The following is a 21,272-nucleotide window of genomic DNA, read 5'->3' on the forward strand; positions in this document are numbered from 1 at the left end:
GGAATACCTCTTCATTCTGCCAGCCCCAGTAAAAAGGGTAGTTTCCCTTGGCATAGAGAACCTGCAAATGCCACACATTTTTATGGGATTCCCCCATATTTCAAGAGAAGTCCCAAGATTTGTGGGATTCCCCAGCTCTTTCTTAGTCCATGACTTCAATAGGAAGGTGGCTACCTATGTAATTTGCTTACTTTAGTTTTTTTAAGAGATTTTGAAAGCTAACATTCATGACGTTTCTAAGGAGCATCTGACCTAGATTAATATTGTGTTGACACATCTCTGGCTTTGAAGAGTGGACATTTATGGTTTCAATGGCATGTCTGACTTATTAAAAGTTGAGACTGTTGCAAAACCATTGGCCTAACAGTATCTGCTCTAGGAGGGGAGGGTTCTCAGTGTGGTCGATGTCACAAACTTTCTGCAGAAAAAGTACATGTTTTAGTGAAACTGCTATACAGGAAAAATGCCTGCATGAAACACTTGTGCCTCATAAATGTCATGCACATATTTTTTCACTCTTACTTTGAGTTTTCTTGTAAGTGGTTGCCATAAGGTTTCCTACTGAAGGTAATAGTTACACTACTACAAGTTTGCTTTCTGCTAAACTTGGACTGAGTGAACTTTGTTCAGACCTGGGCATCATTCCCAAAACGAGTGGTATAGCAGAGATGGTACACTCAGTGTGCACTGGTGTTTTCTCTTCATGTTTTAACTCCTTGAAAATTACATCTGTATGGGAATATTTAATAAAGAGATACAATGGTAGATTTATTTAAGGAGAGTCTAAAACTTGTGGCTAAAGGATACTGTGATGACTCAACATAACTTGAAAGGAAACGAGAGCGAGCTGTGCATGGTGAGATGGTTGGATGAGCCCATTACGTTCCTGTGGGGAACCGCTGTTGGTAAACGGTAGACTGAAACCTCACTAAAAAATACAGCTGCTACTCAACCTGAGTGTTTCTTGAGCAGGACTGGATATTAATGTGTCAAGTGGTACTGGCCAGGGCCAAGTACCAGCTTGGGACAGTCTAAGGTAACATGGCTGGGTTAATATGAAGTCTCATGTTTCCTAGTAGGGTGCCTTGTCTTACCTGAACATCACACACTGGTATACAGTACTGTCACAGAATCTAAATTAAACTTTAAAGCTGTTTCTTCCCATTTGGGCCTTTTGTGTTTTACAGAAACTTAAGGATAAGTTCCTTTTTTCTGTTAAACAATTCCAAGTTTTATTTCTAATTCAATCTCCCTTTCAGAACTCTAAGGCAAGATGGACAACTGTCCTTGTACATCTCCAGATTTATCTAGGAAGGAATATAGCACAGTATCTGTGTGTCAGAATCCCTTTTTATTTTATTCATACAGACAGAACTTTTAGTGGTGTCCTGGGAGTTGGTAGTTAAAGATACACCATATTTAGGTAGGTCAGGTATTGTTTCTCTTTCCTCCCTCTTCCTTGCATCCCACAGCAACATTCATGAACCAGTTTCCATGGGAAAGAGCTTTCAAAAAAGTGCTATTTATTACTGTTATGTGTTGATCTTGTCTATCTTTTACAAGTCTTTAATGTCTCAGGATCAGTAGATAGTGGTTTTGGCCTGTGAGTGCTAAATACTAATGATTTTTAGGAGTTTATTAACTCTTAAGCTGGCAAACGGGACTAAGAGAGTTAATAGACTGAGAAGAGAGTTAATAGACTGAACTGTTGAAGGAACAGCTCCAACATTTTAAATTGCATCTCCATCCTTGGAGGTTTTCAAGACTCATCTGGACAAGTTCCCAAGCAGCCTGATCCAACTTGCCTTGCTTTGAGCAGAGAGTTGGAGTAGATGACGTGCGGCAGTCTTGAGTTATTCTGTGATTCTATCATAAGCTGTTCAGCAATGGAATAACTTTCTAGGAACGTGGGTATCCCAATGTTTTAATCTATCTTGTGTGGCTGTGTTAGTGATACTTAATTAAACTTTTCATAGATGCATTTGATACCAAAGGGAGTCTGGAACTTAATATAGAAGGGAAGCAGTGTTCACAAGGCCTGGAGAGAAATCTTGTGATAACTGTAATTACTGAAAAAACAGGAACTCACTAGGACAAAGTCAAAAGAGGGAGAGACTTGTATATTTGGACCATTATATGTATAATAGACCATATGTAAATGTTATAAATTTTTTTTATATATATATAAAATCAGATATGATGGAGAATCATGAGATTGTCCATTGGAGAAATCTGTTTTATGGAGATGTGAAAGCTTTCTTTTCCAATATACCATGGGTTTGGTTTAGGGAAGAGGGAGGGAGGGAAACTTTATATTATTCTGGATAGCACAGTGCAAGAACAGTGGGTAAAATACAACTTCATGTCCACCATTGCATCAGACTGAAAAAGTGTTCTGCAGAAGTGTTTCTGCATTTGCTTTCCACTAGTCTCCTTTTTCTCTCTCATCACCTGCTTTTCCATCCCTTCTAGCAGTTCTCTTGCCCTTTCTCATTTACTCTTTCTGATGCTTAAGTCTTTGAATTAAGCAAATATTGTCACTCTAATACATGACTCTTCATTTGTTTAATGTATTCTAGCATGTCGGATGGGCTTCTCTTTTTTTATTTTTGGGTTGTATTTCGAGACAGCGTAACTTTACTTTTGTTTGGCTGTTCCTATGGTGGTTTCTTATTTTACCACTGTTTCTGGCAATAATAGTACTATTACAATGATATTAATCCGTTTCTGACAAGAGAAACCATGGGGATGGGTGCCAGATAGTTTATTCCAGGAGAATAACCTTGGATTATTACCAAGTAAAACAATGTGGTGGCACTCACAAGTTACCAGCAGTTCAAGAGGTGGGACTGTGTAAGACAGTGGAAAAATTAGTAGGTTACTTATTCTAAAACATATTAGCTCAAAGTCATATCTATGTTCAGTTCAAATTGTGTCCATCTGTCTGTTTGCCTACGTGTATTTATGGAGAAAGAGAGTGTTCCTGAGAATGACAGGTAAGTTAATGTGGTGGTTTTGGTCTCTGTAATGAGCTGATTGCTCTTGAGTTAATCAGATGGAGAGTGACTGTTACAACTGGCCCAACTTCCTCACTTCCACTGTTCTCACATGAGCTCAGCTGCAGCAAGCTGGGAAGAATGGAGGGGGAGGGAAGAAGTTAATTCATACTTTGGTGTAAAAAAAGAAAAATGCAGCAGATCTCATGATCTTATGAAGGGGGAGGAAGGCAAATTTGAGTGTAGAGAGATTACCTGATCTTTTCTTTATTTCCACAGCAGGAAAAACCCAAACTCTTGGAGCCTTTGGATTATGAAGCTGTTATCACAGAGATTGAAAAAAATATTGGGGATAACCAGTTTAAGGATCTGATATTATTCCCTGACGATGACTTTTCAGTAAGTATAAGGCAAATATGTGTTATTCTTTCTCTTGGGTTTGTCTGTTCATTTATTTATTTTATCTTCATTGCTAGAGGGAGAGCCAGAAGTTGCCCAAGGGCTCTCTAAGATTTTCTTAAGTTATGCGTAATGCCTTACTTCCCTCCCACCAACTTCACTCTGTTATTTTCTCTGACATTTGTATATGAGTGAATTTACTGTTCAGGATTAGATAAAGCTCAAAGCCCTGGTTGTTCCCAAATACATTTCAAACTCAGAAAACATATTATTCCATAATGTATACTTGTCTGCTTGCTCAGCACAGTGGTAGTTTGGCCAGTGCTGGAATCTCTCCCTACTATTATAATCTAATTTAATCACACTTCTGTGACTTACATCCAGTCTTTCTGATCCTATTCTGTTTAATGTATTTGGCCTCTAGAATCAGACAGCCCATGATTGCCAGCCTTCCGCTCAAAGTCAGACTTTTTAGACGGTGGCTGTGACATATTTCCAAGCTGTCCCATTGCTGACGTTAGATTGCAGAAGAAAGATAAATCCAAATGGACTTGATTTTTGTTTGGTTTTGGGGTTGTCTTAAATTCTTCTCCAGGGGGGTTTGAGATCTGGCATCCTGAGTGATGGGGGGGTGCAGAGTCCCCAGTGCTGGGGCAGGCTCCCATGGTGGGATGCTGACATGCAGTGGATACCGGAGCCCGCAGCCATGGAGCTGACTGACCTCATCCCAGGTTCCCCATTGCTTGTCCTGGCAAGCTGCAAAGAAATTGAGAACCTGGAAGTCCAGGGCAGCCCTCACCGCAGTTGCCCGCCGGACGGCTGGGGAGGTGTGCTGCCAGGCAAGTGAGCTGGCAGATTGCCTGCATCTTATAGCAACTTCTTCCAAATCAACCAATCTCTGTAAAAGATTTAGATTTTGATGAATAGGCATTCTCCGATGGAAATACCTTTCAATTTGTGACCAACTGTAACTGCTATGTGAGGGCCCTTCCCATCAGCTCATGGCACTGCTACTGTCCTGTGGGGCCAACTTAATCTAATCGACTGCTTTGTTTTACTAGATGGCTCTATTTCCTTGGTGACATTAACTGAGTTAATGTGCTCATGGGATTGAGAGAAAACGAAACAGAATAGATTTCCTCATCATCGTTAATTCCTTTATCCATTTTGCACATTTGTGAATTTATGAAATTGAAATTTAGCATTATAAAGGTGACTAGACATACTGTGTGCTGTCACGAGGCCCTTGAGCCCCTTGATTTAGAGTAACTGAGCTCAAGTCAGTGAAGCAAACCCTCTCAGCGAAAGAAGAATCATGTCCTACTGCTCAAGACCTCTGCCTGTCAAACCATATTTTCATATCCTTATTTTCATTTCCTTTTGAGCAGTTGCTGCCTGGCTTTTAGTAGCTACTTCTATTTTGTTTCCTCTCTGTTATGCTTTGCAACTATTCTGCATAATCTGTTTAAATAAGAAAAGAAGAAGAAGAAAAAAAGATGAAGACAGATGAGAGAGGTACTTGCATAGTAGAGGTGGCCTGTAGTCACAGAAGAGCAGAGGCAGTGGAAGGTAGCGTCTATATCCTTGCAATAAGCCTCTTTTCTTTGTTATCGTCTGTTGAAGTCAGCTGCAGTAACAAGAGCCTATGCCACCAGAGCAGGACTGCAGAGCTTTCATAGCAGACAGGTTTTTCAGCTGCAGAGTGTCTATTTATAGCCCTGCTCCTTCCTGCTGAAATATCACCTGTGCACAAAAGTCTGGGTCAGCCATTTGAGTAGAAAGAGATCCATGTCTGACTGAATTAGGAGGTGCTCAGGCTGGCTCTGAGTGTTATTTAATGTGATAATGCCCCAGGAAATGGTGGACGTTACTGTTTAACTCCTCATGATTACAACTGCTTCAGACTTTGTGGCTCAGTGTTGATGCAGTCCCAGTTTGGGCCTGTGTGTTAGCACATCCTATGGGCAAAAGTCTCTTCAGAGTGAAACCCAACCAGAAGAATTAGCTGAGGTACTGAGCGTAAGAGAAAATTCTGCTTTTAATAATGATTTCCCATTTCTGGATCTGTAGTATTCACCGCATGCATCAGATATGGGTCAATCATCATCATAATTGTTGTACTGTCTGGTCTTTTGTTTCATTTCAGAATTGCTTTCTCTCTTTGAATGCAATTCAAAGAGAATGCAGTTATTCTCACAAGACTTTTGTTGGTCATTTCCAACATCTTACGGGAAGTCTGTGAAACAGCAAAGAATTCTTGGTATCAATCTGAACCTGATAGACTGTATTCCTCCATTTCCCTGCATTTCAACAGAAGAATACAAGATGTGTACGTTACAAAGATGCATTCTCTGGTTTTACTCCAGCTGGGGAAAAGATGCTTCACTTTTTTGTAACTGTGCTTAATAATACTTTAAAAAAAAAAAAAAAATCATTGATTCACATCAGTTCCACTTTTTGTTTTCCTAGCCATGCCTTGCTTGCTAACTCTCCTCCTGCCTGCCCAAAGTTCAATTTCCCTTTGAGGAAAAGCATTTCAGCTCAGCTTCATTTTTCACCTGCTCCTGGATCCCGTGAACAAATTACCCTTCTGTTGCTGTGCTGTGAAATAATGGCCAGTAGAAATTTCCACAGCAATACAGCAACTGCAGAGCTTCACAGGAGCTCCCTGTCACATGAGTACAAGCTTGCACTGTACTTCTTGGTGGTAGTAAGTGGGAGTTGATGGGCTTCCTGTTGCGCTCATAAAAAGGCATGCTTGGTGGTGATGCTGGTAGGTTTGCATCCTCACCGTTGGGTAACCGTCCTCCATTCACTTTCTGTTCCCCAGACCTGGCCATGGTCTCCCTTGACAAGTGGAACCGCTGCTGTCTGGCATTCCTATTTCTCACTTTTCTCCTACATGTTTACTGGAAAGGAGAACATGAAAGAAGTGTGACAACTTCCTTCAGATTGGTCTCCCTCTCACCTTTAACCTTTCACATCTTAGTCTTGCATGGATTTGTTGTCATACATTTGTACTTCTGCTCCTTCATGTATCCAAGCAAAATGCTTGCTGTATCCGTTCAGAAGTATTTTTTCATCCTTTCTTCATGTCACCATCCTTAGGAAATTCACTGAACCCCCAGCAGTCTCTTTTCAAACTTCTCCAGGATCTCAAGTCTGGAGTAGAATCATTGGTGCCCTCCCTTAGTGGCAACAGGCTCAGCACCCCTTTTCTAATACCTTTGCTTGTGCAGAGGTTTAGTAACTAAATATATGTTAACAATATGTGGATAAATATAAGTTGATTGTCATAAAAAGGTAGCTGAAAATATTTAATAGGTACTTCACTTTGATATGGTATAAAAGCGTGTTAAACTCTCTGGGTTGTGAAAGTTTGTTCCTCCTTCTCTCCCTGCATACTGTTTTATAAATCTCTGTTTGAAAAGTAGAACTCAGACTTTCTTAAACTAATGGTATAAATATGGCTGGCTGGCTGATTTGAACCTGCAATAGAAATAATAATTCATTGCCTAAATTTAGGACAGCTGTAGGATGGTAAAGCTTACCTTTGTAATGCAAAAGCTATTGAAGTTCGGTTTGACGTGCTCCTGGCTCTTCTGGGCTTTTGAAAGCCCACCCAGGTGCCCTCCAAGTAACATAGAGGCCTTACAAGAGGGGCTGAGTCGTGCAGTGCCAATACTCTCCATCACTGCAAGTGTGACTGTTTCCAGGCTTCTGTTTTTTTTAGCTCCGAACAAGAGCCAAAATCTCCCTATTTTTCAGATTGTGAAACCTCTGCCTATCTAGATGTTGTGCAGGGACAAAAGTTGTTTGTTTGGACACAGAAGTTCACAACCAGATGCATTGTTAAGGGGAGAGGGTAAGAGTAGGCAACGACACTGCCTCTTCACGTGAAACAGAGCACGTGTGCCATACGGGCAGCTCTAAGTACAGGACTTAGAGCCTCCTTGGAAATAACCCTGTAAACCTGACTGTTATTTCTAAGATCAGAAGAGTTACAGTGGTGAGATCATGGGTTATTTTCAATAGCACATGACTTCTCTCCTACTTTCCCATGTGATAGGCAGTATCTGCTCATCCTTAGAGGAGCAGAAATTGAGTCCATTATTGTCGTGACTAATGGGATATGGGTATCCGTGATGTGCAAGTTCGCATCGCCTGGGAGGAGCAGGAAAGCGAGAGGTATCTAGACTTAGAGGGATGCACTCTAACTATTTAAATAGAGCTAATGCAATCAGCAAAGCAAACACTGTGTGGGCAAAGCATAGCCTATCACACTGAACGTGATTCGATGAGTGATGGGGCAAAATCTGTCCTTTAAATGTGCTCTGTGCTTACTTTCCTTTTGCTTTGCCCCCACGCATGTACCTCCTCGGTGAGGTCTGTGCTGGGACAGCAGACAGCACCCTGTCAGGACCCCCATATAGCAACAGCATTTGCACGGTGGTATTTATACAACAAAGTTGCATCTTATCCTGCTTTTTAATTTGATGGACTAACTCATTACAGTTTTTGGTAATGTTAAGTAAATCTGTTTACTTGGATGAAAATGGGGCTGAGCAGCTTTTCTTTAGCAAGATTGAATCTAAGCATTAACATACAGGAACATTTCTGCCTGTGTGCGGTTAGCTCTCTTAGAAGGGCTGCCTTTTCAGGAAGTAAATATAATCATTTTTGATGCATCCGTCTAAAGATTTAACCACTGGTAACATGCTTTCAGACTAAAAGCTGTTAGAATAGATTCAGAGTGAAAATGTTTGAAATAGCTAATGGAGTTTGAACTCCATTTTCAAATACTAAACTCACCGTGTCAGTGGGAAGTAGACACTGTCTGAAAACATTATTCCTAATCAATTGTTGATAAGGAGCAATATTAACTTGTGGCTTTCACTGTAGAAAGTGGATGTAGCAAGAGAGGGCACTTAATTAAATTGCACCTTATAACTAATCAAACACCTGGGGCCAACAGGTTATGCAAATGAGACAGCTTGGCTGAATGCCTGAAATAATTGTTGGATATAGGATATTTTAAAATAGATTAAAAATATAATTCAGAAGAATTATGGAATGTAATGTTTTAGGCTGATACCTGCATTATTGGATCATCACAGTTGGCGTGCACAAAGGAGAAGGTAGTTGGCCTCTGATTTGAACAGACAATTGCTATAATTGCCTAAACATTAGAAAATTAGGTTGTATTCAAAGCACATTTATAAATGCTGAATTCTGTAAATAAAATCCTCTATTTTTTTGATTACCCTTTCAGAAGCACTTAGTCTGATGTTGAAATTTAGTTGTTTTCTGAAGTAATAAAAAGGTTTTGGTGAATACATGCTATGCCTGATCAGCCTTTAAGAGCATTTAATTTTGGAAGTAATCAGCTATGAACAGGAAGTGTTTTTGTGGCAAGGCTTTTGCAGCTAAGTGGTTGAACATAACTAATTCTCAGAAGGGAAGTGCTTTGTAGTTTTTAAAAAAAGTTTAAATATAACAATACACAAGAATTTCCATGTCCGAATTCTATATAAATAAACCTGTGATATTCTTTGGCAAAGTCTGCAAATGTGACAATCCCAATGTTACCCGATTTCTCTGTTTTGCATGGCTATGTTTCTTTCTTTCAAGTGTAGTCTCGTTGAGAAGGAAAGTGGGGGAGCGTACCACAGGCAAAACAGTGGGCTTGAGTTACATGTCTTGTTCAGCTACAGTCTTTTTAACGAGCTGTGGAAGGGAAGAGAGTCACAATGACCCCGTTAAGGCAAATGTTAGCTGTCTTGGTCAGTGTGTTGATATCTGTTAACAAGAAGCGTTGTATTAGGTAAAAAAATTGACTTACTATATGTCTTAACTAAAAAAAAAAAAATATGCTGGAAACTATCTTCTGTGTAATACATGGGGCAGATAAGTTTTGTCATGGGCAAGCAGAAGAGGTTGTTGGTCTCTCTGCAGCTTAGTCACCATCCTGACAGGGTCCGTACAGAGTGCATCACACATCTCTTCTCTCGTGGCCTCCCACTCTGCCTTAGTCTGGAAACAGCAGCTGATCTTCAGCAGTGGTGATATCATGGGAGCACAGTGTGCGTGCTTTGTGGCTGCTGCTGCTGGCAGCGGGGCCCCAGCCCTGGGAAGGACTCCATATGATGGACCTCAGGGGCACCCATGGGTTTTCAGCTGCACTGAGGGATTGCGTCTTCTCGGGACCACTTAAAAAAAGGGACTTAAAATGTCACATATGTGTGAAGTAAAAGTAATGAAGCGCGTTCCAGAGACTGTGGGTACTGCTGGGAAGTCCCTAAGCAACCAAGGATTCAGACGTCTTCGGTATTACTAAATGTGGCCTGAAAATTCATACTTCTCCATCTGTTGTCTCTTTTATTCATAGACTGAATGTGTAATTCTCCACTGCACGCGAGCTTTGGTAGCACAGCTGGGTAGAGCCCAGGAACCCGCATTTAGGAAACTGCACTTAGTTTGTCGGAACAACAGGGGTTTTTTCACTTTGTGGTGTCTACGAGGCACCATCATTATTTGTGGGAGCCAAAGTGTTTTAATCACTTTGTATCCTGAGCTATCCAGATGAAACAGAAAAAGTTTGGGGAATCCCATGATGGTTGCATCTGCCTGAGTGATACATGCCTTTCTTTCATAATTACTCTCATGGAAAGTGATGGGGGGAATCAGTGTCGTCTGTGTAAGCCATAAGGAAAAATACAGTCAATAATATCCGGGTAGTTGTCACGTAGAGTCTGGGTGCTTCCATTTGTAGAGGAAAAACATCACTTTTTAGTCTGAGACTGGGGACTGGGAGGAGATCCTCCAGGGGCACAGTAGATACTGCAGGCTGCTTCATGGTATTAGTAAGTGGTTCTTCATACTAAACCATATGCCATAGGCCTTCTTCTGGAAATCATGTGCCTTTCTGTAATGGAAGATAAAATTAGCTTGGGAGATCAGATGCGTCTTGGTTTCAGTCCTTCATTGTCTTGAGTGGTGGAGTTACTCCATTGTAACTGAGAGCATAACCTGGTCTGCTGGGTTTAGTTTTATTCATTTTTCCCTCTTATGGCAGAGAAAATGAGTGGGCCAGATCTGTGGATTAATTCAAAATACCCCAATGCTTCCTCTCATATGACTTTTGCAAAGTGGCTGCCTTGCCTGACCTCAGCATGGAGGCCCTGGGTCACACAGAGGAGCACTGCTGGTGGCCCTGGCCTCTCGTTGGCCTGGTGAGAACTAAGGGAAGCTTGGATCCTTGTGGAGACCTTCTGGAGATCCACTTCTCTGTGTGGTTTCCTGCTGTGGGGCCTGACAAGCCAGCTCAGTCAGGAGCTGCTTTCAAAAAAATGCCTTAATTTGTGCAGCATCTGTTGAGTCTGAAAGGAGGTTGCAGGAAGCATCCGGAGGCCCATGTCAATCCTGCTCTGCTGTCTGCACCCACGGATGGAAATGCCCTACTGAGAAGCTGTTGCCTGGTTCCACTTGCTTTCCGACCATCAACCTGTCCTGTGGCAGTCCTTTTGCAACTTACTGGGAGGACTCTCTGCCCTTCTCTTCTCCTTCCAAAAGAGTCAACGCTTTTAGTTCTGTTTCCACATTCCTTGCTGAAAAGGCATGCAGTGCAGAAGGGAAGTGGAGGAAGCAAGTAATGCTGTTGGATTTGGCACATGTTTCTGGGAGAGGATGTAAGGAAGACTTGATGACTTTTTTTTATCAGAAACCTCAGAGACTAAAGCAAGTTTGCTTGGAACAACTTTGTTCCCAGAAATCTGTTTGAACACTGCTCTTGCTTATAATTAATGCTTTAGCTGATAGTATTGAATAGCGTGTGTGGGCAGGAGCTGGGTTGTAGCTGTTGGTGTGCATGTGTATTGGCTGCATGACAAATTGAGAAATGCAAGGCATAATAATAAAGTTCTTAACCTCTTCACGAGACAAAACTGCTGTTCTGTCACTCTGACTAATTTGCCTTTTTTTTTTTGTTGTCAGACAGACACAATTTCACTGGAAATCAGGACACTGTATCCTTCTGTACCTGAAGATGCAGAACGAAAAGCAGAAAATTTATTTGTTAAAGAGGTAAATATCTAGTGTGTGTATCCTTTAATTTTAAATAAAACTAAAGGTTTGGGTGAGGCTTGCTATGATTATAATTAACTTTTTTTTTCTTTTAATATTGTTTAGGAGATTTGAATCAGGTTTGAATTTTGGAGGCCAGAAAGAGGGGGAGGGTTAACAGCATATCTGCAGGTGCCTATTCCGAGATGTTTGTATCTAGAAAAATTGCAAATGCACCGCATCAGCCTCTCATTCTACTGTTACCCAGCTGCATTCCCTGTCACTAGTAGTCCACTGATATTGATGTTGGTATTTTTACGAGTGCTAATCATTGGTGATCTGAATGTGCTTTGCACTTTGAAAATATTGATATCTTTCCAAAAAAGATAAGTATTTGACACTGGTTTAGACTGTTAGAGTTATTACAAGGTATGTATCTTATTCAGAGGTGTATATTATAGCTATCTGAGGAGTAGTTGCACTGTGAAGGATGTGTAGGGGTTTATATTTATTGTCAGTATTTAGAGTCTGTTCTACCTTCATAGTAGAAAGTCGAGCAAAGTTCTTCCCCCACCAGGAGTGATTAATTGCTCTACCTTTAAAAAAAACTATAGTTGTATTGTTTCCATACCTGATCTCAGATTGTAGGAGAATGCTCTTCCTGCTACCTCAGGCGTATTTCAGGTTGTCACTGGTTTTATCACTTTGAAAGACATTGGAGGTGCTGGCTGCACTGTTCAAGGGAATTTACTTCAGATGGCTCCCTGAGCCTTCCCCGTCTTTCACTAGAGATACAAAGTATAGCTCATCATTTGCATTAACAAAACAGATTTATGAAACCAAATTTTCAGCCAGCTTCTATAAGGGATTTAATTCCAAGCATTTATTATAATTAGACCGTGATGTGTGTGTTCTCTGCCTTTTTTTCAGATTGGGATTTTTCACACCTGGCTTCCTGGTTTAAATGAGTATGGGCTATTTCATATGCACTATAACTGCAAGATAATGTGTGGAGGAAAAGTCAGTTGCAGACAAACACAGGAATTAGAAAAAATAAAATCCAAGATTAGGCAGAAATGTAGCTGTTCAGTTGTATGCAACATGACATTTTACAGGCTGGCCCTCTTTCTCTCCAGCAGGTCTAGAAAGAGCAATAACAACTTACTGCCAGCTCAAATTGCCTGAACTTTGCCATCCTTCTTAATCTGACAGTAGGGTTAAAAGATAACATAGCTTGTGGAATTATCTACCTTCCCAGAAGCCTTGCTGCCCTTTCAGCACTTTGGGGTCTGCCTTTTATTTTAAGGTTCCACAAGTTGCAAGGCCAGCACTGTGCTCATGGCTTTACAGAGAAAGTGGTGGGTCTAAAAATGGAACATAGTACACAGTGTCTGGGAATCATTACAGCTGAGTACTCCAAGGGGATGCTAATGACAACCTGGTAAAATACATATTGAGCACATCTATTAGCTTTCTCTGCAATACCAGTGAGCCAAGGCGGGGGGGAGAGAGGAGCAAAGCAGTGGAAAAAACCAGTACCATAGAACTAAGCCTGTGCATGGAATAGTAGCAGGATAAGACCCTCCTTTAAAGTAGTAATGCATATGTTCCACTTTGCCACAAAGCCAAAAGCTATATATAAAATCAATTAAGCTCCAGGAAGAGGATGGTTTCTAGTCCAAAATTAAGTAAAACTGAGCATGGGGTGCTGTGAAGATGTGTGATTGTAGTCCACTGCAGCAATTGCACAAATCTGTACTGGCCCAGTAGCAGTCTGTTGTGTTCCAGGCTGGTGTTCAGCACTTCTGGATAGATGTGCAGGAGCGGAGTTTGTGACCTACACTTCTTTTTTGGAGCTGTGAAAAAGCCAACACTTTACTCAGTGAAGGAGTCTTCTGTTTCTTCCAATATACTATGATATCATGAACAGTGAAGGCGTCCATCTTGTACATACTTGACTATCTGTTGGTCAGCTGTACTTGTTACAACCCAGGATCAAGTGCCTAATTCCTGACTGGACTGCTGGGGAAGCTATACAAAGGCAATGTACAGCTTCATCTCGCTGAAGCCATTTTGGTGTTCCCCATAGGTGGTAACAGCTATCTCTGACCATTAGTGTACATTACAGCACCTCAGTAGTTTAACAAGTTGCGACACGAAGGCACAGAGCAAGTCAGTTAACTACAGATGAAGGGTCTGCTGTTGAAGGTGAACCTAATTTTCTTCATATGGCGCAGGGTGAGGACATGGTACTGAAACTAGTTCAAGAGCTCAGATCCATGATCTGCTGTCTCATCCTTCTGGACATTTGGTGGTGGTCAGATGGTCTTGTCTATAAGGTACTGCTAGGTCATTTGAAAGGGTTGTCAGAAGTCTGTGATAATGCCTTAAAACCCTGTCTGTCTCTTCCTGGGCATTTGTTTCCTACTGGTGATAGTAGGAAGGCTTTACTTCCCCCTCTAGCTCTTTCATTGCTAGAGTCCTTCAAGGATCAGGTTTTTTTCCCCAGCCCTTACCAAAATCCATACATATGACAGCTTAGGGATTTGATCAGATTCCCTTTGCTCAAGTGATCATAAGCAGTACTTACAGGCACGCCAGGATGACTTGATTGCCTGTGCAATATTAGTTTATGGATGCAGAAATGCTGACAAGCCAGATGAAGAAAGATGAGGCTGATATTGCTGAGGAAAGCTTTCAGTATGGATAGCGTTTGATGCTGTCCACCTATAGTGGAAGGTTTGTGCCTCTAGTTGTCTAATTCAGTTCTCTTAATACTGCGTTTAGATTCCTCAGTAACTAAAAACTTTCACTGTTGGTGATGTTCAGATGTTATGATAATGGGTGAGGCAGAAGAGCTTACTTTAAATAAGATGTCTAACCTCCTTTCTGCTGAAACTGTAAAATGAAAATTAAAAAAAATAAGGTGACTTGAATAAATAAATAGTCCTTTGATAACTAAATATTTTCTGTAGGATGCAAAGAGAATAAATATTTTACATTTTATGATTGATTTATATCTGAGTCCCTTTACTAATTTATACATCATTGTTAGGTATATGCTAAAGGTAATACTTTGTGAATCGATCATTCCTGTACCTGTAGTCATCTTAGGATATTTTCCTTGTGGATTTTTCCACCTTAAGTTTTCTTAGGCGGGAGGAGCTTGAGTAACTAAATTAGGTTCCAAGAAAATAAAAGTTTCCAGAAACTTTTAAAGCCAGAATAAAATTGTCTTCAGTGTTTATTTTTTCTAAGTATTCCTGACTTCCTTGAATTCTGTACTGTACCATGCTGTTTCTTCCCAAATTCTGAATTTTCTCACTCCTCACAGAGTCTGCTGCATGTATTTATGCCAGTCGGCATTGTCCTCATGGTCTATAATTTTGGCAAATAAAACATTCACTCCACAAGAAACAAAATAAAATTCTTCCTTTTGGACAGTGAAAACATTCCTAATATCACCTTTCCCAACTCTGTATTCCTGAATATGCAGATCAGATGCCTCCTTGGGATTTTTCCCACATTTCATTTGGAAATATAAGGGGACAGTGCATTTTGCAATTCAGAGTTATATTTAGTTTGCGGAACTTAAGCTGTCTAATTGCAACATATTTAATCCCATATTGGTTTGCACCAAGTCAGTATTTTCAGAAAGCATGCATGCATATACATACACGTGCATACTACTGTGTGTATCTATATGAATGAAACTTTAGGTATATATGAAAAAAAAAATCCAGAAAGTAAATAAATATTAGCTGTCACCTGTCCTTTCTTAAATGAGTTTAAGCCAGATGATCCCTCCAAAAATGATAGGTGCTACTTGGATATGTTTTTTGGGAAGCATGTTTGCAGAGGGGCTGGCCCCATGAATGAGGAGGGGTGTGCCGGGAGCTGTGCAGGGGAGAAAGGAGGACAGAGCAGCTTGCTGCAGGAGCTTCCCTAGGTTATGCAGTGTCATTGTGGAAAATAAGCCCAGAGGGACCTTTAAGAAGTTGTCTCATCCCGCCCTCCCAGGTAGACCAGGTACCTTCTGACCCACTCTTTTTGCTTCAGGAGTCTGATCCAGCGGCGGTGGCTGCTACAGGAATGGCTCCTTTGGTGACTTGCTGGGCCTTGGATCAGCTCACAAGTGCCATCACTGGTGGTCTCATCCATATTCTAGCTCAGGTGGTGGAGTTCACATTGCGTTCTTAAAATCCTATTGCTACCGTCGTTCTGCTGTGCGCTTCTTACTGGTGACTGAGGTAGATTGCCTGCTGTTGTGCAGATGGGCTGCTTTGGGCCTTGTTAGTATTATCAAAGGGCCAACTTGCATAGGTTCAAGTCAGGCCTGTCTCCTTCAGAAATCTGCTGGCACTCTTGAGCTGTGTTTGAGCATGCTTGTAGTTTTAAAAGTCATTGTAGAGCAAATTGCTTCTTTCAAATCACAGACATCTAGGCAGTCGTCATCTTAGCAACCCGTTGGAAAAAGCCTGGGAACAGAGGCCAGTTATTAATGGCATGCGTGACCTGATTGTGTCCTGCGTGCGACACCTGGCATCTGCCAGCACATCGAGTAAGGGGGCCTGAGGTAAACCCAGAATGGAGTATACTAACAGCACTCTGCACATGCAGCATTACTTAAACCTGTTTAGTGACTCTATCTATATTTGATGTCAAATTGTGGTGTTTTAACTTATGGAAATGACTCTTGAAGATGAGGACAATGAAGAAACGAGCTTGCTGGGGAGAGCTGTTGAGACTGAGCTTTCCTGCACCCCAGTGTTGGCTCCTTTTCATTTGTGGGTGTAATTGTAGTCCTCACACTTCATCCTTGGAGCAGCATGCTGGCTGAAAAGCACTACATCAAAATGAAGTAACAGTGTAAGAGTATTGAAATTTCATTTGATGGATGATGTAGTTCATTTTGTCTGCTATAGTACAGTATTCATGTGGGTGCCTCTTAACTTTCCTGTGTAGATTTTCTAGATACAGAAGTTGGAGTTGTCACTTGTAGTAAGTTTTTAGAGCCCTCGCCATTCATCTGGGGGATTTTTTTATTTGAGATTTTGCAGGTTGTGTCTACAGGATCTGTAAGTAATTATTAAACGTGAGTCTTATTAATCATAATGTTAAAAGAGCGACAGCCTTCCATGTAACTACTGAAAGTGGTTGTGTGTCCATACAGTTGATTTCTGAGGCTTTTTTATTTACAGGTTAATCTGCATTGCTCTTACATATTTCAAAGTCAAATTAAAATGGGAACTCCTGTTGATAAATGTCACAAAGAAAGTTTTATTATTGCTCATCATAGTGTAGATTTCCCCAACTTCAAAATCTAAGTGCTTTCAGTACTTTAAAGAACTGTAGTGTCAGGACAATGACATACATTAGTAAAGGACTGTGGGTCTTTTGATAGCACCAGAGGTAAATACTTTTTAAAAATGTTTAATACTTTAAAATAATAGTGTTTTTTAATGTTTTGGTTTGTTACACTGCTGTATCACTGGACTTTACTATACGTGTGAACTGTGTTAATTTGGAAACAGCTTCAAGAGCCCCAAAATGAAGGTCTAGGTTGCTAGCAGCTAGTTGTGATGCTGCCATGCTTGTTGCAGGCGTAAGGGAGCAGGGGTAGGCCTGGGGTGGAGGGCTGAATTTCAAGCCAGGGTGATCACACTGCCTTGCACCTTCCCAAATCCCCGCACCCTGCCTTTGGTTGTTGCAGCAGAGGTCACAGGAGGGAGAAGCGGTTGGGAAGGCTTTATAAGCAGTGCCATGCATGTCCCCAGTCATGGGGCAGAGCACAGAGCCATCTCTGCAGCTTCCCCTTTAGCACTGCGGCCATGTGCAGCTCTGGAAGGTCTTTCCTTTCTGTTTCCAAGCTCTTGCATGGGCTTGCCCTTCCCTGTTCAACATCTCCTGCTTTCCACCTCAGAAATAGCTGCTCTTCAAGGGTGAATGAGGTGGCAGGATTGCTCTGTGCATGCAGTCTCTCTGCAAGAACTCCAGTTCCACAAATTACTTTTATCATATGTGCCATCTGTATTTCCGAAGACCACATACCTAGCGCTATCTTAGAGACAATATAAGCTGGGGAGTTGCTTTCAAATGTTTCAAGGTGTTTGCCTCATTTGCATTTCTCTCACTTCCCATTCTCTTTTCTTTTTTTTTTTTCTTTTCTCCAAAAGGTTCATTTGCATTACAGGGTAAATCTTTTTTAAGTGCCTCTTTCACTGTGGTAGCCATCATGCTGTCATCGCCAGAACCAGAGCTAAGAAGTTACAGGTGGAAAAAGCTTGCAGGATTGTTTGTCTCTCTAAGGAAAAATTAGGCCAGCTGGGCAACAAGAAAAAAGAAAAGAAATTACCTGAATTTGATAGGGCCTTTGGGAATGGGCTGTGCAGCCTGCCTGGTCAACAGTGCAGTAGGAAAGTTCATGCAAACGTGTGCCAACCCTCCCACATCCCAAAGCTTCCATTTCTCCGTCTATATTTTTTCCTCCCCCACAGTCCACTTGAGCTCAACAGCCCCTGCACTGGTGCCTCCACTCTTTGCCAGGAACAGTAGGATCCAGCTCTGGCCTCTTGATGAAATCTCTGCCTCTAGAAAGGTTTTTCTTGCTCCTCAAATCAGGTTCGCTGGTATATTTCCTCATTGCTAAAATCAAAATTCCAATAATAATTTCCAATTAAAAAAAAATAAAATCATTAAAAGTCAGTACAGCCGGCAGAAGTATTTGATTTTTAGTTGGGATATTCTGAAGCAAAAATGCTGTAACTTTTTTTTTTTTTAAAACTCGATCTACTTTACAATGGATAGCCACAACAAGCTAGTTCAAGAGCAGCGTTAGCTGTTGCACTGAATTGGTTTGCCTTTGGTGAATTTATTGAATGATGCTTGAATGTGCTGCTTGTCCCCTTTGATTTTTACTTTGATTAGCTTTTTCTTGGAGGAGCACAATAAACCTTTATCATTATAAGCTAAAATACTGTGGCCTGCTCTATATGTTATTCACAACTGTTTTTTTGAACACATTAGCCTATAATGTTTGCAATAAAAGCCTGTGTTGAGAATTCTCTGTGGGCTTCCGTTGCATCTGTTAAGTAGAATACTTGGTAATGCAAGTACCACAGGGAAAAAGTGGTCCTTTCTGTAGAAGGTTCAGTTGGTTTACGTTTGCCAAGTAGAAAGCAAGTGAAGTGTGAATCGGAGGGTCTGTGCTCATCTGCACAACATTAAATGAATGAGCTTTTCATTGGCTCATGTAGAACAGAGTGCATGTTGCTTTTGTAACAGTATTCTTACAGGCCAGGTGACTATCAAATAGTTTTAACTAAAACTTAGATCACACAAACATGAGAGTGACCAAGTCGTTTTATGAAGATTCACAAAACAGAAAAGTTGTTCTTGGGTGGTGGGGTTTTTTTTCTATTCAAAGGCAAAGAGCAAACAATGTTGCAGTGGTGTAGGAATGGTTGTCAGGGGAAGGCTTTAGACCTGACCCTGCAGGGTGCAGAGTTAGTCAGTTATAATGCTATAGTATTATGTTCATTCTCAGAGAATATGTGATTATTTTATATTGTCTAATGGTTACACTTTATTCTGTATCCTGTAAGATAATGAAGGTTTATGTCAGACCAGAAAGTAGATGCTAGATCCACATGGAATGTGTTTACTGCAGACTGGCTTTGCTTGTGCTGAACTACTCAGTTCAGTGTCAGGGTGGGAGAGAACTGCCTATAAATGCGCATCCACTTCCTTGCTGCCTTTTCCATACTCTAAAACAAAGCAAGCTGTCACAGAAGACTGTGACCATATCCAAGATGACTTCCTAAATTAATTTGTAGCAACATACTCTGCATGTTTTATACAAGATTTAGAAAGGAGATTTGTTAAGCCAATGCTGAGTAATTCAGAAGCACCACCTTTAAGTTTTCAGTCCATCTCAGTTTTTGCTCCAGGTGGAGTGTGGGGAGAAAATAATACAATACTGGGGTAGAATCTTCAGCATACTGTATAAGTATCAGTGTGCATTTTGCACTCTGTAGCAAGAATCACTGGAAATTCTGACATTGTGTCATTTTTCTTGTACCCGTGAACCTTATCAATAACTGTACATATTTCATGCATCTTGTCACCTTTAAAAATGTCATGTTGTGTTTAATTGCATTGATAAAAGTTCTGCATCGAGTAAATCGCACAGTTATTCTGGTCTATTTGACAGCATAGCAAAGCCCTTCAGTATAGTCTTTGTTCAGGTCTGGTTCCCTTATTTAAGGGAGATTGATATATTAAAAACAATTTCAAAAGATGAAAGCAAAACCAGCAAGAAGTTTTTCAGAAAATAAAAACTACAAGGAGATGATGAGATGGCTGAGCAAATTCAGCATGGAAGGGAAAATGAGACTCTGGTGAGAAATTATAGTCTATTAATATATTCCTGAATGTTGTTAAGAGTTTAAAGATCAATCCTTAAGGGCAGAACAAGAGGTAGAGGACTTGTGCTGCAACAAGGGGCAATAAAAAGAGTAGGGCAAATATATTTACAATGGCAGGCTTAGCAAATGAAACAGCATGCAAACAAAAAATGTATAATGTCCATGGAGAAAGTCAGGCCTAAACTACGTAGTGTCTTTTGAGGCAGCAGCATTATAATTTAATGATGCTTCCTACGGAGTAGATGACAATCAGTAAAGCATGTTAAATTGCTATCAGCCCCCTCCTCCATCTTGTATGATTCAGTGCATTTGATTTAAAAGGGAAATTGTGCTTCAAAATGTGGAAACATATGACTGACTTTCCTTTAAGAACTGTGCACCCAGCTATAAAAGAAAAGCACAAAGGACCTCAGTTCTCTAGCCTTCTTGAGTCTAAATAGTTGTAGTAATTCTATTGTTGTTGTTTGTGTTTTTTCTCTTTAGGCTTGTAAATACTACAGTTCCCAGTGGCATGTTGTGAACTACAAATATGAACAGTATTCAGACGACTTTCGACACTTACCACAGTAAGATCTAGCATAAGTTCTTCTTTTTAAATTTTTTTCCTATTAGGTTTGTGTCATTTTGCTGAGCTTTGTCCATATTTGCACTTCCCTTTGTCTTACATGCTCTGCTTGTTTTACCGTATTTATAGTGCCTTGCATTTTTAAAAAGGGGAAGAAAAGGTCCTTTAGCAAAAGTTCAAGACTCTGCAGAATTCACTAGTATCAACAAACTCTATTAGTGCTGATTCAAATCCTTAGAAGTGTATTTGCGTATTCAAAGCACAGTTGATACAGGAAAGCTGGCTTTCTGTTTTCCTTAATAATGCATAAATGTCACTCACCTTTAACTGGGATTAATTCTCCTTTTAGTTACTCTATATAACAGAGGAGTAGGATTTCACTTAGTGCTTTATAGCTGCACTGTACAGAAGAACTGGGTGCCATGTGTACAGCACACGCTGGTGCAGCACTGGTGATACAAGGCTGCAGAAATGTGCAGGTGTCTGGGTAAGCGGGCATCCGTTCTGGGCTTGGAGGCAGTACATTAGAATCAATGTAAAGGTGCTGGGAGGAGAAGGAACAAGTTCCTCGACTTGAGTGGAAAGAAATTAAGAATTTTGTGCTCATTCCTTCATGCGTGAGTTTCTACCCATGCTCCTGTTTCTGGCAGGCTTGTATCCTGTGCCCTGAGGACTATTTTAAGGAGTAGTTAATGAAATCACTGAATGCCCAAACAAGCTGTGTTACCGCCTGCTTTCCTGGAATTCAAGGCATTAAAATCATGATACTGGATGAAAAAGGTTATTACGTGCACATAACGCAGGAATCGGTGCTCCAGGCTTGGG

The 21,272-nt window shown here is 40.8% G+C and overlaps 1 protein-coding gene across 9 annotated transcripts in view; it reads left to right on the forward strand.

Annotated features, from left to right (window-relative positions):
* The window catches only part of DOCK10 (dedicator of cytokinesis 10), a 167,705-nt gene that overhangs the window by 58,912 nt on the left and 87,521 nt on the right, over nucleotides 1–21,272 (forward strand). For 8 of the 9 annotated variants that reach the window (XM_075507331.1, XM_075507323.1, XM_075507326.1 and 5 more), the window contains exons 2-4: nucleotides 3,276–3,395; nucleotides 11,388–11,477; nucleotides 20,366–20,448. In XM_075507331.1, coding sequence (XP_075363446.1) covers nucleotides 3,276–3,395; nucleotides 11,388–11,477; nucleotides 20,366–20,448 — 293 coding nt within the window. The remainder of the gene's footprint in view (nucleotides 1–3,275; nucleotides 3,396–11,387; nucleotides 11,478–20,365; nucleotides 20,449–21,272) is intronic. The other variant, XM_075507330.1, reaches the window with a different exon arrangement.

Source organism: Mycteria americana, chromosome 7, assembly GCF_035582795.1.
Source record: "Mycteria americana isolate JAX WOST 10 ecotype Jacksonville Zoo and Gardens chromosome 7, USCA_MyAme_1.0, whole genome shotgun sequence".
In the NCBI taxonomy this organism is placed as follows: Eukaryota; Metazoa; Chordata; class Aves; order Ciconiiformes; family Ciconiidae; genus Mycteria; species Mycteria americana.